The sequence below is a fragment of the Oncorhynchus keta genome, chromosome 25 (assembly GCF_023373465.1).
Source record: "Oncorhynchus keta strain PuntledgeMale-10-30-2019 chromosome 25, Oket_V2, whole genome shotgun sequence".
NCBI lineage: Eukaryota > Metazoa > Chordata > Actinopteri > Salmoniformes > Salmonidae > Oncorhynchus > Oncorhynchus keta.
In genome coordinates, this window is record NC_068445.1 from 6,143,089 (window position 1) to 6,164,189 (window position 21,101).

At 40.9% G+C, this 21,101-nt stretch overlaps 1 protein-coding gene across 1 annotated transcript in view; it reads left to right on the top strand.

The window, feature by feature from the left end:
* Positions 1-330: 330 nt before the first annotated feature.
* LOC118357816 (uncharacterized) overlaps positions 331-21,101 on the top strand; it is a 37,351-nt gene continuing 16,580 nt past the window's right edge. The window contains exons 1-5 of the mRNA XM_052479981.1: positions 331-702; positions 789-1,120; positions 18,856-19,057; positions 19,156-19,450; positions 20,461-20,534. Coding sequence (XP_052335941.1) covers positions 666-702; positions 789-1,120; positions 18,856-19,057; positions 19,156-19,450; positions 20,461-20,534 — 940 coding nt within the window. The 5' untranslated portion in view covers positions 331-665. The remainder of the gene's footprint in view (positions 703-788; positions 1,121-18,855; positions 19,058-19,155; positions 19,451-20,460; positions 20,535-21,101) is intronic.

Below are 21,101 nucleotides of genomic sequence, written 5' to 3' on the forward strand. Positions count from 1 at the left end.
AGTTAGTGACAGTGTTTCACCCTCACATCATCTCTGCTCGATCTAAACACAATTATCTTCAGGTTCAAAAGAATCATAAAACACGGGAAATGTCTCTAAGCTCTGTGGTAATTCTTTACTCACTTTGTTGAAGTACTGTAACTTTTCTTCTTACAATGCACCCTAGTCGTGGAGCAACTGGAAATGACTGGCAGAAAATAGTGTCTCTGTCTGAATTTAAGTCTATGATTGATGCATACATTGTGGACACATGTAATTACTTTTAAGTTTTGCAGTCAATTGTCATTGCAGTGTCAGTGGCAGATATCATGGATTAGGACAGAGCGAGAGGGTGTCTCCTTCGGCTGCAAAGACAATGATCAGTGTACAACGTATGTCTACTGGTACCAGAAGAAGGAGGGAGAACCTTTCAAATTTAGTCTTGAGCTGCGAAAGAATCAAGCTGTGAATTAATGAAAAAGAAAGTGTTTTGCACCACAGGAAGCGACATTGTCAGAGGAACTGTTTGAGACGACACACTCCAGCTGGTTTTTCACCTCTCATCTTCATAATCAACTATATGATCCAAACCATACTTCAGTAAAGATCTGTTAAATCAGTCTCATGTTCAGTGTTATTTATAACGTGTAGCTTTTCAATTCCCCAAATCTTAATATTCCCTGAACATGGACTGTGGTATAATAATATTCTCTATTTTTCTGGGTAAGTGGTTGATCAAACTTGTATCCATATATTTGAATATAGTAACTTTATTGTGATTTTCTTTGTGATCCACTTCTGTTTTACAGTGGCTGCTTCAGGACAGCGGCTGCAACAGGACCAGATATCAAAGACTATGAGAGAGAAACAGAGTGTCTCCTTCAGCTGCAAAGTTACTGGTCGGTGTGGGAGTAACCGGGTCCACTGGTACCAGAAGAGAGAGGGTGAACCCTTTACTTGGATTCTATACTTTGATTTTGATGACAATTCTGTCACCTCATATAGAACTCATCCTCAGAGAGCAGATTTCACTGTTGGGAGGGAGTCTGACACCATTGAGCTGAAGATCCAGTCAGTTAAAGTGTCCCATTCTGCCACCTACTATTGTGCCTGCTGGGTCTCGGGAACCCACAGTGAGAACTGATCCACACAGCCTGTACAAAAACTCTGTGGTTTAAATCAAGCTTTGAATTCATGAAAAGGTTTCTATACCACAGTAAGAGGTTAGAGTGTCGTGTCTTCTTCAAATCCAAAGTGAATTGCAATTATAAAAGGAATTATAAATAAATAAACCAGATGTCTTGCCAATGAGTAAACAGTGTCTAATCTGGATCTTCTTGATGTGTCCTGTATATGTACATTGTGTGCAGAGGATGGACAGAGGTTTGTGTGCTTTTTAGGTATATATGGGTATAACGGTCTGAATAATTTGTTTACATAAATATTCAGATTGTTTGCAATGAGACTCAAAATTGAGCTCAGGTGCATCGAGGTTTCCATTATCATCCTTGAGATGTTTCTACAACTTGATTGGAGTCCACCTGTGCTAAATTCAATTGATTAGACATGATATGGAAAGGCACACCCCTGTTTATATAAAATCCCACTGTTGACAGTGCATGTCAGAGCAAAAAACTAAGCCATGAGGTAGGAGTCATTGTCCACAGAGCTCTGAGACAGGATTGTGTTGAGGCACAGATCTGGGGAAGGGTACAAAAAATTGTCTGCAGCATTGAATGTCCCCAAGAACACAGTGACCTTCATCATTCTATCGTTACATTACCATACCTCTGTCTGCGCATTATGCCCTGAATATATTCTACCATGCCCAGAAATCTGCTCCTTTTATTCTCTGTCCCCAACGCTCTAGGCGACCAGTTTTGATAGCCTTTAGCCGCACCCTCATACTACTCCTCCTCTGTTCCGCGGGTGATGTGGAGGTAAACCCAGGCCCTGCATGTCCCCAGGCACCCTCATTTGTTGACTTATGTGATCAAAAAAGCCTTGGTTTCATGCATGTAAACATCAGAAGCCTCCTCCCTAAGTTTGTTTTACTCACTGCTTTAGCACACTCTGCTAACCCTGATGTCCTTGCCGTGTCTGAATACTGGCTCAGGAAGGCCACTAAAAATTCTGAGAACTTGTTCTCAACTAGCCTACCTGGTTAAATAAAGGTGAAATAAAAATAAAAATAAATAACAAAATTATATGCATGCGGAAGCCTCTGTTTTGAAACCATTGGATTCAGTTTCTCATTCAGCAATACATTTTATTACTGGGGACGGTCTTAGATCTCCTCATTGTATTCTTTACAAACATGTGGGATGGACCTCTCTGTCTGTAGGAAGAGAGCTGCACAACCATTTAATGATTAACAATGATTTAAAATGCAGTCTCCACAGAATTGGGAAAATCTGCCTTTAGTTTTTTTGCTCCTTGTGTGGAACAAAATGCAGAATTCCTTGCAATGAGATATTCTGGTGCCTTCCAGGCAAATCAAATTATTGATTGCAGACTTTTACGTTACAGAATGCGATTGCTTTTCTTAAATATATTTAATGTTGTTTATTATGTGTTTTATTATAGTGTTTTGTATGGCTGTTGTGGCTTATTTGTAAATGTATACAGGGCTCTCATGTAAAATAGTTTTACCTCAGTGTGACTCCCTGTTTAAAAAAAGGTCCATTCAATTCTTAAATGGAAGAAGTTTGGAGCCATCAAGTCAATGTCCTTGAGTGGCCCAGCAAGAGCCCGGACTTGAACCCGATCAAACATCTGCAAAGAAGTAACTCCCCAAATACAGGTGTGCCAAGCTTGTAGAATCATACCCAAGAGGACGCTAAGCTGTAATCGATGCCAAAAGTGCTTCAACAAAGTACTGACTAAAGGTTCAGAATTATTAGGTAACAGTGATATTTTTTAAAACAATTTAAAAAATGTCTAAACTTGTTTTTGCTTTGTCATTATGGGGTATTGTGTGTAGATTGATGAGGGAAAAAAACTATTTATTTAATCTTAGAATAAGAATGTAACAAAACAAAATCTGAAAAAGTCAAGGGGTCTGAATTCACTGTATATATCTGTTGCTCACAGATACCTTTTTAAAAACTGGAGGTGCGTTGATCAGTAAACCAGTCAGTATCTGATATGACCACCATTTGCCTCATGCAGTGTGACACATCTCCTTCGCAGAGTTAATCAGGCTGTTAATTGTGGCTGTGGAATGTTGTCTTACTCCTCTTGAATGGTTGTGTTAAGTTCCTGGATATTGAAGGAACTGGAACACGCGGTCGTACAGGTCCTTCCAGAGCATCCCACACATGCTCAATGGGTGACGTGTCTGGTGAGTATGCGGGCCATGGAATAACTGGGAAATTTTCAGCTTCCAGGAATTGGGTACAGATCATTGCTGAAACATGGGGTGGTTAGTGCATTGGGCCAGTAGCCGAAAGTTTGCTGGATCGTATCCGTGAGCTGACAAGGTAAAACTCTGTCTTTCTGTGTTTCCCAGAGGGCTGTTATTGTAAGTAAGAATGTGTTTTTAACTGACTTGCCTAGTTAAAAAAAGGTTATATTGAAGAAAAAAACACGAGGTGATGGTGGCGGATGAATGGCACGACAATGGGCATCAGGATCTCGTCACGGTATCTCTGTGCATTCAAATTGCCATCGATAAATGCAATTATTTAACATAACCTCAGCGCCACCGTGGGGCACTCTGTTCACAACGTTGACATCAGCAAACAGCTCGCCCACAGAACACCATACACTCTGTCTTCCATCTGCCCGGTACAGTTGAAACTGGGATTCGTCCGTGAAGATGAATCTCTTCTCCAGCCTGCCAGTGCCCATAGAATGTCAGCATTTGCCCACTGAAGTCAGTTTCGACACCGACCTGCAGTCAGGTCATGACCCTGGTGAGGACGACGATCACGCAGATGAGATTCCCTGAGTTTCTGACATGTTTTGCAGAAGTGATTCTCTTGTGAAAACCCACAGTTTCATCAGCTGTCCGGGTGACTGGTCTCAGATGATCCTGCAGGTGAAAAAGCTGGATGTGGAAGTTCTGGGCTGGTGTGGTTACACGTAGTTCGTGTGGCTACGTTGGTTAGAGTATGTTGCTTACAATGCCAGGGTTGTGAGTTTAAGTCCCACGGAGGATAAGTACAGAAATGTATGCACAATCCCTCTGTGAGTTGCTCTGGATAAGAGTGCCTGCTAAATGACAAAAATGTAAAAAATGACTATGTCTGCAGTTGTGGGACCGGTTGACATACTGTCAAATGTTCTAAAATAATGTTAGATTTGGCTTATGGTAAATAAATGAACATTCAATTCTCTGGCAACAGCTCTGGTGGACATTCCTGCAGTCAGCATGCCAAATGCAGACTGCCTCAAAACTTGTGGCATTTTGTTGTGTGACAAAACTGCACATTTTAGAGTGGCTTTTTATTGTCCCAAGCACAAGGTGCAACTGTGTAATGATCATCCTGTTTAATCAGCTTCTTCAAATCAAATGTTATTAGTCAGGAATAAAACACAGTGAAATGCTTACTTACGAGCCCCTAACCAACAATGCAGTTAAAAAAATAAAAGTTTTTTAACTGCATTGAGCAGCAGTATAATAACAATAGCAAGACTATGTACATATGGGTACCAGTACAGAGTTAATGTGAGGGAGCAACGGTTAGTTGAGGTAATATGTATATGTAGGTGGAGTTATTAAAGTGACAATGCATAGATGATAACAACAGAGAGAAGCATCAGTATAAAAGAGGGGGGGAGGACCTAGACTTGGCACTCCGTCCGGTACCGCTTACAGTAGCAGAGAGAACAGTCTATGACTAGGGTGCTGGAGTCTTTGAAACATTTTAGGGCCTTCCTCTGACACCACCTGGTATAGAGGTCCTGGATGGCAGGAGGCTTGGCCACAGTGATGTACAGGGCCGTACGCAGTATCGTTTGTCGTGACCGAGTAGTTGACATACCAGGCAATGTGATGCAACCGGTCAGGATGTTCTCAATGGTGCAGCGGTAGAACCTTCTGAGGATCTGAGGACCCATGCCAAATCATTTCGGTCCCCTGAGGTTTTGTCATACCCTCTTCACAACTGTCTTGGTGTGCTTGGACCATGTTAGTTTGATGGTGATGTGGACACCAGGGAACTTGGTCTGCTTGGTCCTCTTTTGGTCCTCTTTTTCCTGTAGTCCACAATATTCTCCTTTGTATTGATCATGTTGAGGGAGAGGTTGTTGTCCTGGCACCACACGGCCAAGTCGCTGACCTCCTCCCCATAGGCTGCCTCGTCGTTGTCAGTGATGAGGCCTATCGCTGTTGTTCCATAGGCAAACTTAATGATGGTGTTGGAGTTGTGCCTGGCCTTGCAGTCATGAGTGAACAGGGAGAACAGGAGGGGGCTGAGCACTCACCCCTGAGGGGCCCCTGTGTTCAGGATAAGTGTGGTGGATGTGTTGTTACATACCCTTACCACCTAGGGGCGGCCTGTCAGGATCCAGTTGCCGAGGGAGGTGTTTAGTTCCAGGGTCCTTAGCTTATTGATAAGTTTTGAGGGCACTATGGTGTTGAATATTGAGCTGTAGTGAATGAATAGCATTCTCACATTGGTGTTCCTTTTGTCCAGGTGGCAAAGGGCAGTGCACAGTGCAATAGAGAGATTGCATCATCTGTGGATTTGTTAGGGCGATATGCAAATTGAAGTGGGTCTAGGGTTTCTGGGATGATGGTGTTGATGTGAGCCATGACCAGCCACAAAGCACTTCATGGCTACAGATGTGAGTGCTACGGGTCGGTAGTAATTTAGACAAGTTGCCTTAGTGTTCTTGGGCACAGTCACTATGGTGGTCTGCTTTAAACATGTTGGTATTATAGACTCGGACAGGGAGAGGTTGAAAATGTCAGTGAATACACTTGCCAGTTGGTCATCGCATACTCGCAGTACACGTCCTGGTAATCTCTCCGGCCCTGTGGCCTTGTGAATGTTGACCTGTTTAAAGGTGTTACTCACATCGGCTGCGGAGAGAGTGATCTCAGTCTTCCAGAACAGCTGGTGCTCTTATGCATGTTTCAGTGTTATTTGCATCAAAGCATGCATAGAAGTAGTTTAGCTTGTCTGGAAGAGGGGCAGCTCTCGGCTGGGCTTCTCTTTGTAGTCTGTAATGGTTTACAAGCCCTACCAAATCTGACGAGCATCAGAGCCGGTGTAGTACGATTCGATCATAGTCCTGTATTGAGGCTTTGCCTGTTTGATGGTTTGTCGTAGGGCATAGCGGGATTTCATATAAGCCTCCGGGTTAGAGTCCCGCTCTTTGAAAGCGGCAGCTCTAGCCTTTAGCCCAGTGCTGCCTGTAATCCATGGCTTCTGGTTGAGCTAATTAGGTACGGTCACTGTGGGGACAATTTCATCGATGCACTTATTGATGAAGCCAATGACTGATGTGGTGTACTGACGCCATTGGAGGAATACCGGAACATATTACCGTCTGTGCTAGCAAAACAGTCCTTTCGCTTAGCATCTGCATCTTCTGATCACGTTGTCATTGATCGAGTCACTGGTGCTTCCTGCTTTAATTTTAGATTCTATGCGGGAGTCAGGAGGATATAATTATGGTGAGATTTGCCAAATGGAGGGTGAGGGAGAGCTTTGTATGCATCTGTGTGTTGACTACAGGTGGTCCAGAATTATCTTTCCTCTGGTTGCACATATAACATGCTGATAGAAATTTGGTAAAACGGATTTAGGTTTCCCTGCATTAAAAGTCCCCGGCTACTAGGAGCACGGCCTCTGGGTGAGTGTTTTCTTGTTTGCTTATGGCGGAATATAGCTCATACAATGCTGTCTTAGTCCCAGCCTCTGACTGTGGTGGTATGTAAACATCTACGAAGAATACAGATGAAAACTCTCTCGGTAGGTAGTGTGGTCTACAGCTTATCATGAGATAGTATACCTCAGGAGAGCAATAGCTCGAGACTTCCTTAGATATCGTTTACCAGCTGTTATTTATCTATCCTGCCGGTACATCATATAACCAGCCAGCAGTATGTTGATATTGTCGTCGTTCAGCCACGACTCTGTGAAGCATAAGATGTTAATTTTGAATGTCCCGTTGATAGTTTAATCTTCCGCATAAGTTGTCGATTTTATTCTCCAAGTATTGCACGTTTGCTAGCAGAATGGAGGGAAGTGGGGTTTATTCGTTCGCCTACGAATTCTCAGAAGGCAGCCCGCTCTTCGGCCCCTATTCTCCGCCTCCTTTTCATGCAGATCATGGGGATCGGGGCCTGTTCCCGAGGAAGCAGTATATATCCATTGTGTCGGGCTCATCAGAGTCGCAAAAGGAAAGGAAATATTCTGCTAGTCAATGTTGAGAAATTGCAGTGCTGATGTCTAGAAGTTTTCGGTCATAAGAGACGGTAGAGGCAACTTTATGTACAAAATAAGTTAAAAAATAAGTTACAAATAAACAAACTCAATCGGCTGGGGGCACGTCTGCCTTCTACTTCGGCACCATCTTGGTGTATCAATAGTAACCCTTTGCAGGGGAATTTTGTAGACATGTCTTTGTATTGTGTTTTGAGAATCCGAAGAGAAGAAAATGAGGTGGTTGTGTCATTACTGTTGTAGTCATGATTTTATAACTTTATTATCCCTAGCTGGTTTCTGTCCACAATCTTGTTGTGCTCCATAACTTCAAGGTGTGTCAGCTCCCTCATGCTGGTGTACAGAAAATTTTCCAAAAGGGCACTGTGTGAATTGCCGAACCACAGCAAGCTTGTACAGTAATTGGACAATAGAACAAATATGGCTGAGATTGCTTGTTGCAGGGTGCATCATTATGCACTTGTAATTCAAAAGTTAAAAGTTATTTGCAAAGTGTAGGTCATCACTATGTTAAAAATGTAACTACTTTCAGTCACTAATTTGGAATGAAAACGTCTAGGTAGCCTGGCCAGCCAGTGCATTTGTGGCACAAATCATACATCAGGGTCAGATGATGGCTTGGGTCTCTGAGCAAATTTATTTCAAATTTAGTGCACAAATTTGTTTACATCCCTGTTAGTGAGCATTTCTCCTTGGCCAAGATAATCCATCCTCCTGACAGGTGTAGCATGTCAATAAGCTGATTAAACAGCATGATCATGATACAGGTGCACCTTATGCTGGGGACAATAAAAGGCCTCTCTAATATATACAGTTTTGTCACACAACATAATGCCACAGATGTATCAAGTTTTGAGGGAGTGTGCAATTGACATGCTGACTGCAATTGTCATTATGGGGTATTGGGTGTAAAATGCTGAGGATTTTTTTTTAATACAATCCATTTAAGAGTAAGGCTGTAACGTAACAAAATGTGGAAAAAGTCAAGGTGTCTGAGTACTTTCCAGAGGCACAATAATATATATATATATCGCTGGTGTATCTTTGTTCCATTTTGAATAGATTGGTAGTTGGTGATATGTTGGTTCGATGTAGAATGTAACACTTTGAGAATATGGCCTTACCCTTGCTGTCATTATTTTGTGGATAGAATTGGATACTCTTATCTGGATCTCAGGGTACTCCATAATCACGTAGAGCAGAACAAAGCTGCTAATGAAAGCAATTATTTATTATTATTAAATCAAGCCATAAAGTCGATGGAATTGTCCGTAGAGCTCCGAAACAGGATTGTGTTGAGGCACAGATCTGGGGAAGGTTACCAAAACATTTCTGCAGCCTTAAAGGTCCCCAAGAACACAGTGGGCTCCATTATTCTTAAATGGAAGAAGTTTGGAAACACCAAGACTCTTCCTAAAGCTGGCCTCCCGGCCAAATTGAGCAATTGGGGGAGAAGGGCCTTGGTCAATGAGGTGAACAAGAACCTAATTGGTTGGCCGATTTCAGGTTTTCATAACAATCGGAAATCTGTATTTTTGGACCCTGATTTGGCAGATTTTATTTTTAACACCTTTATTTTACTAGGCAAGTCAGTTAAGAACACATTCTTATTTTCAATGATGGCCTAGGAACGGGGGGGTTAATTGCCTCATTCAGGAGCAGAAAGACAGATTTTTACCTTGTCAGCTCGGGGATTCAATCTTGGAACCTTACGGTTAACTAGTCCAATGCTCTAACCACCTACCTCTCATTGCACTCCAAGAAGCCAAGGTAAGTTGCTAGCAAGCATTTAACAAATCTTATAAAAAACAATCAATCAATCATAATCACTATGTCACGCCCTGGTCGAAGTATTTTGTGTTTATCTTCATTTATTTGGTCAGGCCAGGGTGTGGCATAGGTTTTTGTATGTGGTGTGTATGTATTGGGATTGTAGCTTAGTGGGGTGTTCTAGTTAGGTCTATGGCTGTCTGAAGTGGTTCTCAATCAGAGGCAGGTGTTTATCGTTGTCTCTGATTGGGAACCATATTTAGGCAGCCATATTCTTTGAGCGTTTCATGGGTGATTGTCCTTAGTGTCCTTGTTCCTGTCTCTGTGTTAGTTTACACAAGTATAGGCTGTTTCGGTTTTCGTTATGTTCATTACGTTCTTTGTTTTTGTAGTATTTGTATTTGATTCGTGTTTTACGTTTGTTTATTTAACATGGATCGCAATCTACACGCTGCATTTTGGTCCGACTCTCCATCACCACAAGAGAACCATTACACACTACTTATAACTACACATGGTTGATATTACTAGTTTATCTAGCGTGTCCTGCATTGCATATAATCGATGCGGTGCGCATTTGCGAAAAAGGACTGTCGTTGCTCCAACGTGTACCTAACCATAAACATCAACGACTTTCTTAAAATCAATACACAGGTATATATTTTTAAACCTGCATATTTAGTTAATATTTCCTGCTAACATTAATTTATTTTAACTAGGAAAATGGTGTCACTTCTCTTGCAACAGAGTCAGGGTATATGCAGCAGTTTGGGCCGCCTGGCTCGTTGCGAACTGTGTTTAGACTATTTCTTCCTAACAAAGACAGCCAACTTCGCCAAACGGGGGATTATTTAACAAAAGCGCATTTGCAAAAGAAGCACAGTCGTTACACGACTGTACCTAACCATAAACATCAATACCTAACCATAAACATCAATGTCTTTCTTAAAATCAATACACAGAAGTATGTATTTTTAAACCTGCATATTTAGCTAGAAGAAATCCAGGTTAGCAAGCAATTTCAACCAGGTGAAATTGTGTCACTTCTCTTGCGTTCATTGCACGCAGAGTCAGGGTATGTTCAACAGTTTGTGCCGCCTGGCTCGTTGAAAACTAATTTGCCAGACTTTTACGTAATTATGACATAACATTGAAGGTTGTGCAATGTAACAGGAATATTTAGACTTATGGATGCCACCCGTTAGATAAAATACGGAACGGTTTTGTATTTCACTGAAAAAATAAACGTTTTGTTTTTGAGGTGATAGTTTCTGGATACGACCATATTAATGACGTAAGGCTCGTATTTCTGTGTGTCATGATATAATTAAGTCTATGATTTGAAAGAGCAGACTGACTGAGCGGTGGTAGGCAGCAGCAGGCTCGTAAGCATTAATTCAAACAGCAATTTTGTGCATTTTGCCAGCAGCTCTTCGCAATGCTTCAAGCATTGCACTGTTTATGACTTCAAGCCTATCAACTCCCTAGATTAGGCTGGTGTAACCGATGTGAAATGGCTAGCTAGTTAGCGGGGTGCGCGCTAATAGCGTTTCAAACGTCACTCGCTCTGAGACTTGCTCTGCATGGGTAACGCTGCTTCGAGGCTGGTTGTTGTCGATGTGTTCCTGGTTCGAGCCCAGGTAGGAGCGAGGAGAGGGACGGAAGCTATACTGTTACACTGGCAATACTAAATTGCCTATAAGAACATCCAATAGTCAAATGTTTATGAAATACCAATTGTATAGAGAGAAATAGTCCTGTAATTCCTATAATATCTACAACCTAAAACTTCTGCCCTGGGAATATTGAAGACTCATGTTAAAAGGAACCACCAACTTTCATATGTTCTCATATTCTGAGAAAGGAACTTAAACGTTAGCTTTCTTACATGGCACATATTGCACTTTTACTTTCTTCTCCAAAACTTTGTTTTTGCATTATTTAATCCAAATTGAACATGTTTAATTTATGAGGCTATATTGATTTTATTGATGTATTAAGTTAAAATAAGTGTTCATTCAGTATTGTTGTAATTGTCATTATTACAAATAAATAAATAAAATAAATTTGCCAATATATCGGTATCGGCTTTTTTTTTGGTCCTCCAATAATCTGTATCGGCATTGAAAAAGCATAATCGGTCGACCTCTAAACCTAATGGTTACTCTGACAGAGCTCCACAGTTCCTCCTCAGTCAGACACATGACATCCTGCTTGGAGTTTGCCAAAAGGAACGTAAAGGACTCAGAACATGAGATACAAGATTCTCTGGTCTGATGAAACCAAGATTTAGCTGAGCAGCAACGCTCCCCATCCAACCTGACAGAGCTTAAGAGGATCTGCAGAGAAGAATGGGAGAAACTCCCCAAATACAGGTGTGCGAAGCTTGTAGCGTCATATCCAAGGAGACTCAATGCTGTAATCGCTGCCAAAGGTGCTTCAACAAAGTACTGAGTAAAGGGTATTTCCTGTTTGCCGAGATGCCATCCACGGTAAATGCGGCATATGTCGGCTTAAAAGGAGAATGTCTTTAAAAACCGCAATGCCTGTAACCAACAATCAGATTGAATCACGGTCTTACTCTTTTCTCTTCCACAGAATCCTTCCAGTCAACATTTAGTCTGAACCTGGCCTCTCTGGTTTATACAGTGATGATAGTGAAGAGCATGCTGTACTGCTGTGGGCTCTTTATCCTGCTGCACCACAGGAGCTTGGGAAGAGGACCCAGCACCTGTAGACACATTCATTGAAAGGAGACCACCCCCCATGTATGGATAGAATTATACTTGGCGGTAAACAACATGGACTTTGCATCCCATTGAGGTCTAACATTCCATTTGTATAGCTTTTATTTTTCCTGCTTTATTTTTTAGATGCTACAATATTGTGAGCCATAGTTTTCCATGTCTTCTAATAGCTTCAACTGCCAAATATACAATTGCAGCACATTTAATTTTGTATATGGAGTAATGTTACCCTCCTTATGTGGGAGCTACCCACTGCAGACACAGGCATAAAGGTTTTCTGGAAAATAAGCAGAGCAAATCTTGAATGTAAATAAATTATGATTTTAATTTAGATTTGGTAAAGTTGCCCTGCAATATGTCAGAGGTAGGCCTAAATTATACTCACAACTTGTATTTAATTGATACAAAATATTTACCTAAATATGTAGGCCCATGAGTTCTAAATCATTATCCAATATAATATGTTGTAACTTGTCTTGTATTGAAGTGTAATTTTTCTCAAGAAATTCGTTTTTCTAACATAGTATTTCACATCTTAATTAATGAGTAGGATAATCAATTGTTGCTTTAAATATCTAAATGCTGAGTGCTTATTGAGCATAAAAATTGGGCTATGCGAAAAATCATTTATTGGTGCTTTTTTACATTTTAATACAATGTTTTTTTTATGCAGCTTTTATGAAGAGTAACACAGCCTGCTCAAATGAACCAAGTTGCTCAAAATAATAATATCCTTTCAGATGAGGATGGATTTAATAAACGCTGCCTTTGCGAATGAAATGTCACAACAATGGTTCTGCAAATGATTGTAAATAACTTTTTTACAGTTCCTTTCTGCTTTGTATGAATAAAGGCTACCCCCCAAAAAAAAAAAATATATATATATAACATAGCATTTCTTTACTATAAGATCCTCTATTCATATTTGTGAATGTTATTTGATTGAATCTCACCAGAAGTGAAACAATACAATTGTAAGATCTCCTATTCTCTGTTTTCAACTAGTTTGCTTCAATGTACCAACACAGATGTTGAGCCTAGACTCAATAGTGGTGGGAAAATGTGGTTAATGTATATTTGGTTTTCTGAAGAAATGTGAAACGGTAGTTACTGGAAACAAGATATAGCTAGCTGCAGAACCACAGCTCGAGTGTGTGAAGAGATGGTTATCCAAAGCTGCTGGATGGTTCATTTTTATCTTGGTCCGTTTTCAGCTACATTTGTGGGTTCGGCTCCTGCCATTCGAATTGAAGAATATGACACCGATGGGAAGACGAGTCCATAATGGTAGCTTATGGTTCCTGCATTTGTAGAATTATAGCCCTATGACAAAACAAGCTCTTACTTCAGTGTGTTTACTTTGTTTTTACCTTGAAACAATCAAATTAAAAGAAATCAGGGTTGAGTGTTTAGTTTGTTTTTAACACATCTTTGGAAAGGAAACTAACATTGTTATCCAAAGTAGTAAATACAGTAGACTTATGTTTCCGTTATGTTATTACCATTTATTCTGTTTTAATGTAACGCCCTAACAAAATGTTGTCTTAATTGCTTTCTTTTATCTACACTTCCCAAAGAAGAACAATATGTGCAAGTGTTACATTTCATTAAAATCTAAAGAAATGCAAAACAAAAACTTATGTACGCCTATAATACGATCAATAACAGAAATTAATCATAGAATTGTAACTTTCACATATACACTTTATTGAATTGACAACCAATGTAATTCATGATCAAATATGGTAGGTCATTGTTAGGCTACTTTATAAACACACACAAGCTTGTCACTGAAAATTAACTTGGTGTCTTAAAAGGTCAACTTTTTTAATTTACTGTATTGAATAAGAGAGTGCTCTGTTTAGTGGCTCTTCAATATAGAACACTAAGGCCAGGATTAAATCTGATCAGGCTTTGACAGCGTGCACCTTTAAAAGGCAACCCAAAAGGTCGCTGTCTGCAACCCCACGGAAATATTACCACAATAAAAAAATCCCCATAACCAGTCAGTTTGAGTTATGAGTTGCATTGAATGCGTCTCAATGCACCGCATCTGTCAATGTTGCACTTCTGCATCTGCGGTGAAAGGTGACAGAGCTAGAGCAGTGTTTGTCAAATCATGAGACGTCCCGGTAATCAGTCTTCTCACAAAAATCGTCTGTAGCGTCCAAACGGTTTGGCCTATACCCTATTATGAACGCTCTATGGAAAGATGACACTCTCACGAACACGGTGGTGCTCTGTATTTTGTGGTTTCCGGACAGTTTCGGCAACATACCACTCTGTGGAAAGGTGAGACTCTCATAGGCCCTATAAAGACTATATATGGTCACTGTTTAGTGCCAAAAATAAGTGGCTAAAATGTTTCCTGAACTGTATTACATCTCTCAGATAGACATTTCAAAACAAACGTCTTTCGATTTTTTTTTTTTTGGGGGGGGGGACTACGTTGTTCCATGTATTGAATCTGTAATTCAATTACTTTCTATTGGCTAATAGTAAGTCCAAAATATTTTCTCAATTTATTTTGTTGATACTTGAAGGGGTCTTAAAATAAAAAGCCTAAATGATCCTTGGTATAACCTCCTTAACCTGGAACCCTAAGCTATATGGAATTGTTTTATCTCATGGGGACAGCTTACATTTAAGCAATAAGTGGGTGTGGTATATGGCCAAAATACCATGACCAAGGGCTGCTTACGCACGACGCATCACGGAGTGCCGTGGCCATATACCACAAACCCCCGAGATGCCATATTGCTATTATAAACTGGTTACCAACATAATTAGAGCAGTAAAAATAAATGTCTAGTCATACCCGTGGTATACGGGATGATATACCACATCTGTCAGACAATCAGCATTCAGGGCTCTTGAACAACCGAGTTTATAAGTAGCATTTCATCACGTGTATCTATGACAATGATTTGAATTGGCTGATGTGCATTTTGATACATTTAAACCCTTTCAAATGTATGCAAGTATTAACCACAGAAGTTGTATTACCATTGACACTTTCGTACTCTTGTCATGGTGGATAGAAATGGGGGTGGGAGTCATTATATTTAATTCAAACACAGCTTCTGTAAACCACTACAGGTGGCTGTTAGATGCCAGTGTGAACTCCAAAATCAGTTCATAGAAAAAGTATTCTGTCCTGTACAACATGGAAGACATGTTGAATTTGTGCATTGATGCAATTTGCAAAGCTAAATGCAAAGTTTATCAAGAAGCTTCCACACTAATGCCCTTCTTTCAAAATGTCAGTTTAGCAAACGAATAGTATAACACTTCCCAGTGGCTTTAATGGTTGTACTGTATGATTACATAATTTGTTCACTTCCTACAATGAAGAGATGGCAGCCATAAAAATTCAAACATTGTGTCATTGAGTTCCCAAATGCATGCATTTGGACATTTGGACTGTATATAGAGTCCTGGCCAAATGTTTGGAGGATGACACAAATATTAATTTCCACAAAGTTTGCTGCTTCAGTGTCACTATGGAATACTGAAGTATAATAAGCCTCAAATGCTTTTATTGACAATTACAAGAAGTTGATGCAAAGAGTCAATATTTGCAGGATTGACTCTTCTTTTTCAAGAACGCTGCAATCCACCCTGGCATGCTGTCAATTAACTTATGGGCTACATCCTGACTGATGGCAGCCCATTTTTGCATTAATCAATGCTTGGAGTTTGACAGACTTTGTGGGTTTTTAAGGATTCTTAATGATTGACCACAAGTTCTCAATGGGATGAAGGTCTGTGTAGTTTACTGGCCATGGACACAAAATATCCCGATGTTTTGTTCCCTGAGCCACTTAGTTATCAATTTTGCCTTATGGCAAGGTGCTCCATCATGCTGGAAAAGGCATTGTTCGTCACCAAACTGTTCCAGGATGGTTGGGAGAAGTTGCTTTCGGAGAATGTGTTGGTACCATTCTTTATTGATGGCTGTGTTCTTAGGCAAAAATGTGCGTGAGCCCACTCCCTTGGCTGAGAAACAACCCCACTGTTGAAGGAATTTAATTCCTCTGTTTTAATTCTCAATTAAAACTAAACACGCTGTCAATTCATAAGAATTTGTAAGACCCTTATTTTATAGGAATGGACAGAGCCCGGTCTTAAAAGTCAAGTAACAGCCTTTATTCAAGAGAGTACTAAGTACACACACATTTTACCACAGGTTATAAACTGAAAATGACGTCAGCGTTTTCTAAATGTTCCGTCTCTTCTTGACACTGGTAGAAAGGCTCTATAGCTCTCAAGCCTTCCCTCCTCGCCTAGAGCCAAGGTCAGTCAGTGTAGATAAGCATTCCAGTCAGTCTGGAGATATAGTTAATTCATTTGTACCAAGGAACAGACCGTCATTGTTCTAAACTCTTGACCACATACACACACACATTATTTTCAGTACTGGGATCAAGAAAGAAAACTCATACATATACAGTAACATTTAGTATTCTGATTAGTACATCCTGATTGAAATGTATACTTAATTAGTCATTATAGATTTTTTTTAAAAATCCCTTAACACCCACACATGAATGGTCTCAGGATGCTTTACTGTTGGCATGACACTGGACTGATGGTAGCGCTCACCTTGTCTTCTCCGGACAAGCTTTTTTTCCGGATGCCCCAAACAATCGGAAAGGGGATTCATCAGAGAAACTTACAGTCCAATCCCTGTACCTTTTTTCAGAATATCAGTCTGTCCCTGATGATTTTCCTGTAGAGAAGTGACTTCTTTGCTGCACTTCTTGGCACCAGGCCATCCTCCAATAGTCTTCGCCTCACTGTGCATGCAGGTGCACTCACACTTGCCTGCTGCCATTCCCGAGCAAGCTCTGTACTGGTGGTGCCCCAATCCCGCAGCTGAATCAACTTCAGGAGACGGTCCTGGTGCATGCTGGACTTTCTTGGGTGCCCTGAAGCCTTCTTCACAACAATTGAAACGCTCTCCTTGAAGTTCTTGATGATCCGATAAATGTTTGATTTAAGTGCAATCTTACTGGCAGCAATATCCTTGCCTGTAAAGCCCTTTTTGTCTAAAGCAATGATGATGGCATGTGTTTCCTTGCAGGTAACCATGATTGACAGAGGAAGAACAATGATTCCAAGCACCACCCTCTGGCAGAGGAACTTTGCAATTAATTGCAATTCATCTGATCACACTTCATAACATTCTGGAATATATGCAAACTGCCATCATACAAACTAAGAAAGCAGACTTTGTGAAAAGTAATATTTGTGTCATTCTCAAAACTTTTGGCCACGACTGTGGATTATGGATTGAAAAGCTGTGTTGGTTATGCAGCCTATTCCATTTCCTTTCCTTTTCTTTTTTTTCTTGATAGTATTCCAAAGGAGATTACTCTGAACTTATGTTCTTATTTATATTAGACAATCGATTGATATTCAAGTGCCATCATTAAGGACTCAATGGTCATACACTGCCCATGCTGACTTCTCAGTCTTCAACTCTGAACTGATTTTGGAGCCATGGTTTACCAATATAAAGTTACCAATATAAACACATCAGGATCTAGTTTTATATGAAATAATATGGTTTCAACAAATGTTAACTGTATACACAAAGTCAAGGAAAAATGTAACATCTTCATCTTTAAATACAACTGTTTGGAAGCTTGAGTGACGAGGCGAATAGAAATTAAGCAGATGTGTAGACGGTGAGTAGGCTGAGGAATGTGGATCTCTGTGGAGGAATACAGAACATGCATGTGACGCTCGTCTGTGGTGGGAGAAGAGGAAGACCAATGCACCGCGTGGTAAGTGTTCATAGCTTTTAATGACGTACTAGAACACTGAACAAAACAATAAATGACAAACGAAGAGTCCTCTAAGGTGAATGACAAAAACACTAAACAGGAAATAATCACATACAACTCAAAGGTGAAACCAGGCTACCTAAGTATGGTTGTCAATCAGGGACAACGATTGACAGCTGCCTCTGATTGAGAACCATACCAGGCCAAACACCGAAATCCCAAATCATAGAAAAAGGAACATAGACAACCCACTCAACTCACGCCCTGACCATACTAAAACAAAGACATAACAAAAGAACTAAGGTCAGAACGTGACAATGCAGTGGTTGTAAGGCAAAGTCTTCCTTCACAGTTAGATGGGTTAGCTGAATTTGGGTAACTTTGGGTTCTATCGCTCAAAGTTGTGATATTCAAACGTTGCAATTACCAGGATGACCACTTAAAGTGTTACTTCTAAAAAACTAAAAGAAAGCATGTTGTAAGCAAGCAAAACACAAATTCAATTATAACCTTGTATTCTAAAATAAGTGATCAGTGAACCACATAATTAATCTAAGCAGAATTAGTGTCCTAAAAATACAGTAATGTGGAAGTATTTTCATGTCAACATTATCAAAAGGACATTTTGACAATAAAGCCATACAACTTTTATATGTTCTTATATGAAGAAATGAATTATACCTATTATATACACCATATCAACCTTAAAATATTTGAAAAGAAATGTGTGATATATTTTGTTCGTATTGTTGGCTATCCAGCATTCTCCCTCCTATCCAGCACGTGTTTGGCATCGACTAAATATATTTTGAGCACAACAGCATTTGGGTTTTGTCCCACTTTGATCTATGGTGCTTAAATAAATTCAGTAGTTCTTAACCTGCTACTGCCTCCTCCACTCTACATCAGTAGAAGCAGCAGGGCATTCCGCTGTAGGAGCGAAGCTTTGCCACCACGACTCGTGCCTGGAACGCCTCGGGACTGCCATGGACGAAGTGCTCCGGGCTGTACGCCAACTGCAGGCTACACCATCTTTCCAGCTCCCCGCGGTCGTTTCAGCCACCCCAACACCATCTACATCACCCTGGCCGATCAACAACGTCCACCTGCCCCTCCCGGAGCGGTTTGAAGGCATCCCAGCTCGTTGTATGGGGTTTTGTCCTGCAGTGTGATCTCCACCTTGTCCGTCATGCCTGGACGGCCTCTGAGAAGGACAAGGTGGCCTTTGTAATCTCGGTGCTGACAGGCCGGGATCTGGAATGGGCGCACACCATCTGGGAGAGGGACGGGCAAGAAGTGCAGTCCTATGACAGCTTCACACAACTCTGCCGTGCCATCTTCGACCAACCTACAGAGGGCCGAGTTGGAGGTGAGCATCTCCTCTGTCTACGCCAGGGGTCTAGGACAGCGTTGGAGTACGCTCTGGATTTCCGAGCGTCGGCTGCGTCCACTGGCTGGGACGACCAGGCCTTGTTGTCCGCAGCGGACTACAGGCGGATGTTCAGACCGAGCTGGCCTGTCGCAAAGAGGACCAGCTCATTGCCATGGCCATACGCTTGAATAATCTCCTGCTTGCCTGTCGTCACCCATCTCGGGGGTTCGGGTCTGTCCGAGGAACCTCCAGCGAGACTGAGCCCATGAAGGTGGCACGACCCACCTTCCCCCTGAGGAACGTCAATGCCGCCATCAACAGGGTCTCTGCTCCGACTGCGGGGAGTCGGACCACCCCTGGAACACCTATCCCAGAAGGAGAACCAGGCGAGTAAGTGACAGGCCGAGGAGCGCTCCTGCACCTTCCCAGGTTGGCATGGATGTGCCTTACTCCTCTTTGTCCACCCAGCCCGTCCTCCTCCCTGTCACCTTCCCTAACTATGTAACAAGAATATTTAGACTTAGGGATGCCACCCGTTAGATAAAATACCGAACGGTTCCGTATTTCACTAAAATAATAAGCATTTTGTTTTCAAAATGATAGTTTCCGGATTCGACCATATTAATGACCAAAGGCTCGTATTTCTGTGTTTTATTATGTTATAATTAAGTCTATGATTTGATAGAGTAGTCTAAGCAATGGTAGGCAGCAGCAGGCTCGTAAGCATTCATTCAAACAACACTTTTGTGCGTTTTGCCAGCAGCTCTTCGCAAGCACAGTGCTGTTTATGACTTCAAGCCTAATGGCTGGTGTAACTGATGTGAAATGGCTAGCTAGTTAGCTGGGTTTGCCCTAATAGCGTTTCAAACGTCACTTGCTCTGAGACTTGGAGTAGTTATTCCACTTGCTCTGCAAGGGCCGCGGCTTTAGTGGAGCAATGGGTAAAACTGCTTCGAGTGTAGCTGTTGTCAATGTGTTCCTGGTTCGAGCCCAGTTAGGGGCGAGGAGGCTCATGCATGCTGACACGGTCACCAGTTGTATGGTTTTCTCTGACACATTGGTGTGGCTGGCTCCCGGGTTAAGCGTGCATTGTGTCAAGAAGCAGTGTGGCTTGGCGGGGTTGTGTTTTTATAATAATAATAATAAAGAAAAAAAAATTATAATAATACTTTGGCAGTAGGCTTCATGTTCCAACTCATTCTATGTGCGTATATATATATTTTAGCTCAAGAGGTATGCTTAGGTATGCATAAAAATATACATATTTTTGTGCATACTGTAGAACTAAACATGTTTTGAATGTGCCCCCTCAGATATTTGTGCCCCCGAAGACATTTGGGGTGCATGATGCCGCTGAACCTTTGTATTGTTAACACAAACTCACCCAAGACACAGTGAAGACTACTTTTTGACAAGGGAATATTCACTGTGTATGGATTTGTATTTGGCTCTGGTACGAGACTTTATGTGACAGGTAAGAGATCCATTCCTCTTATTTTCGGCAGAAATAAACTAGTCATTAATAATAATTAATCTATGTCTAATCAGTCCAAAAAGAATTGACAAAACTTCCTGCAGTATTGCTCCGAATATGCACGCACTCTTTACGATCATCCCAAGTTTTAAAAAATCTCATTTTTTTTATTTGAACGTTTGTTATTAGCCTGTATAATTGATTATTCAGATTTTCAAGGAAGCCATACGCACAATTTGCAGTATATTGCGTGTCCTTAATCCTATAGATATACACTCTCAGTTAAATGTGTGATATAAATGTAAAGTAGTCTGATATAGGGCAAGAATGTCGAATTGTTTACTGAGCTAAGAATCTTAATATTTTAAATAATATTGAACGTTATAATTTACTTTATATTGATATGATATATTCCAATAAAGGATAGTTATTATGACAAAAAAAAGACGAGTTGGTACGTGGAAATTATTGATGTATGTAATTAATTGTTTATTTGAATATAGGCAGTAAAGATGGATATAAGTACAAATGGTGTGGGACATTGCGATTAATCTTGACACCATAATA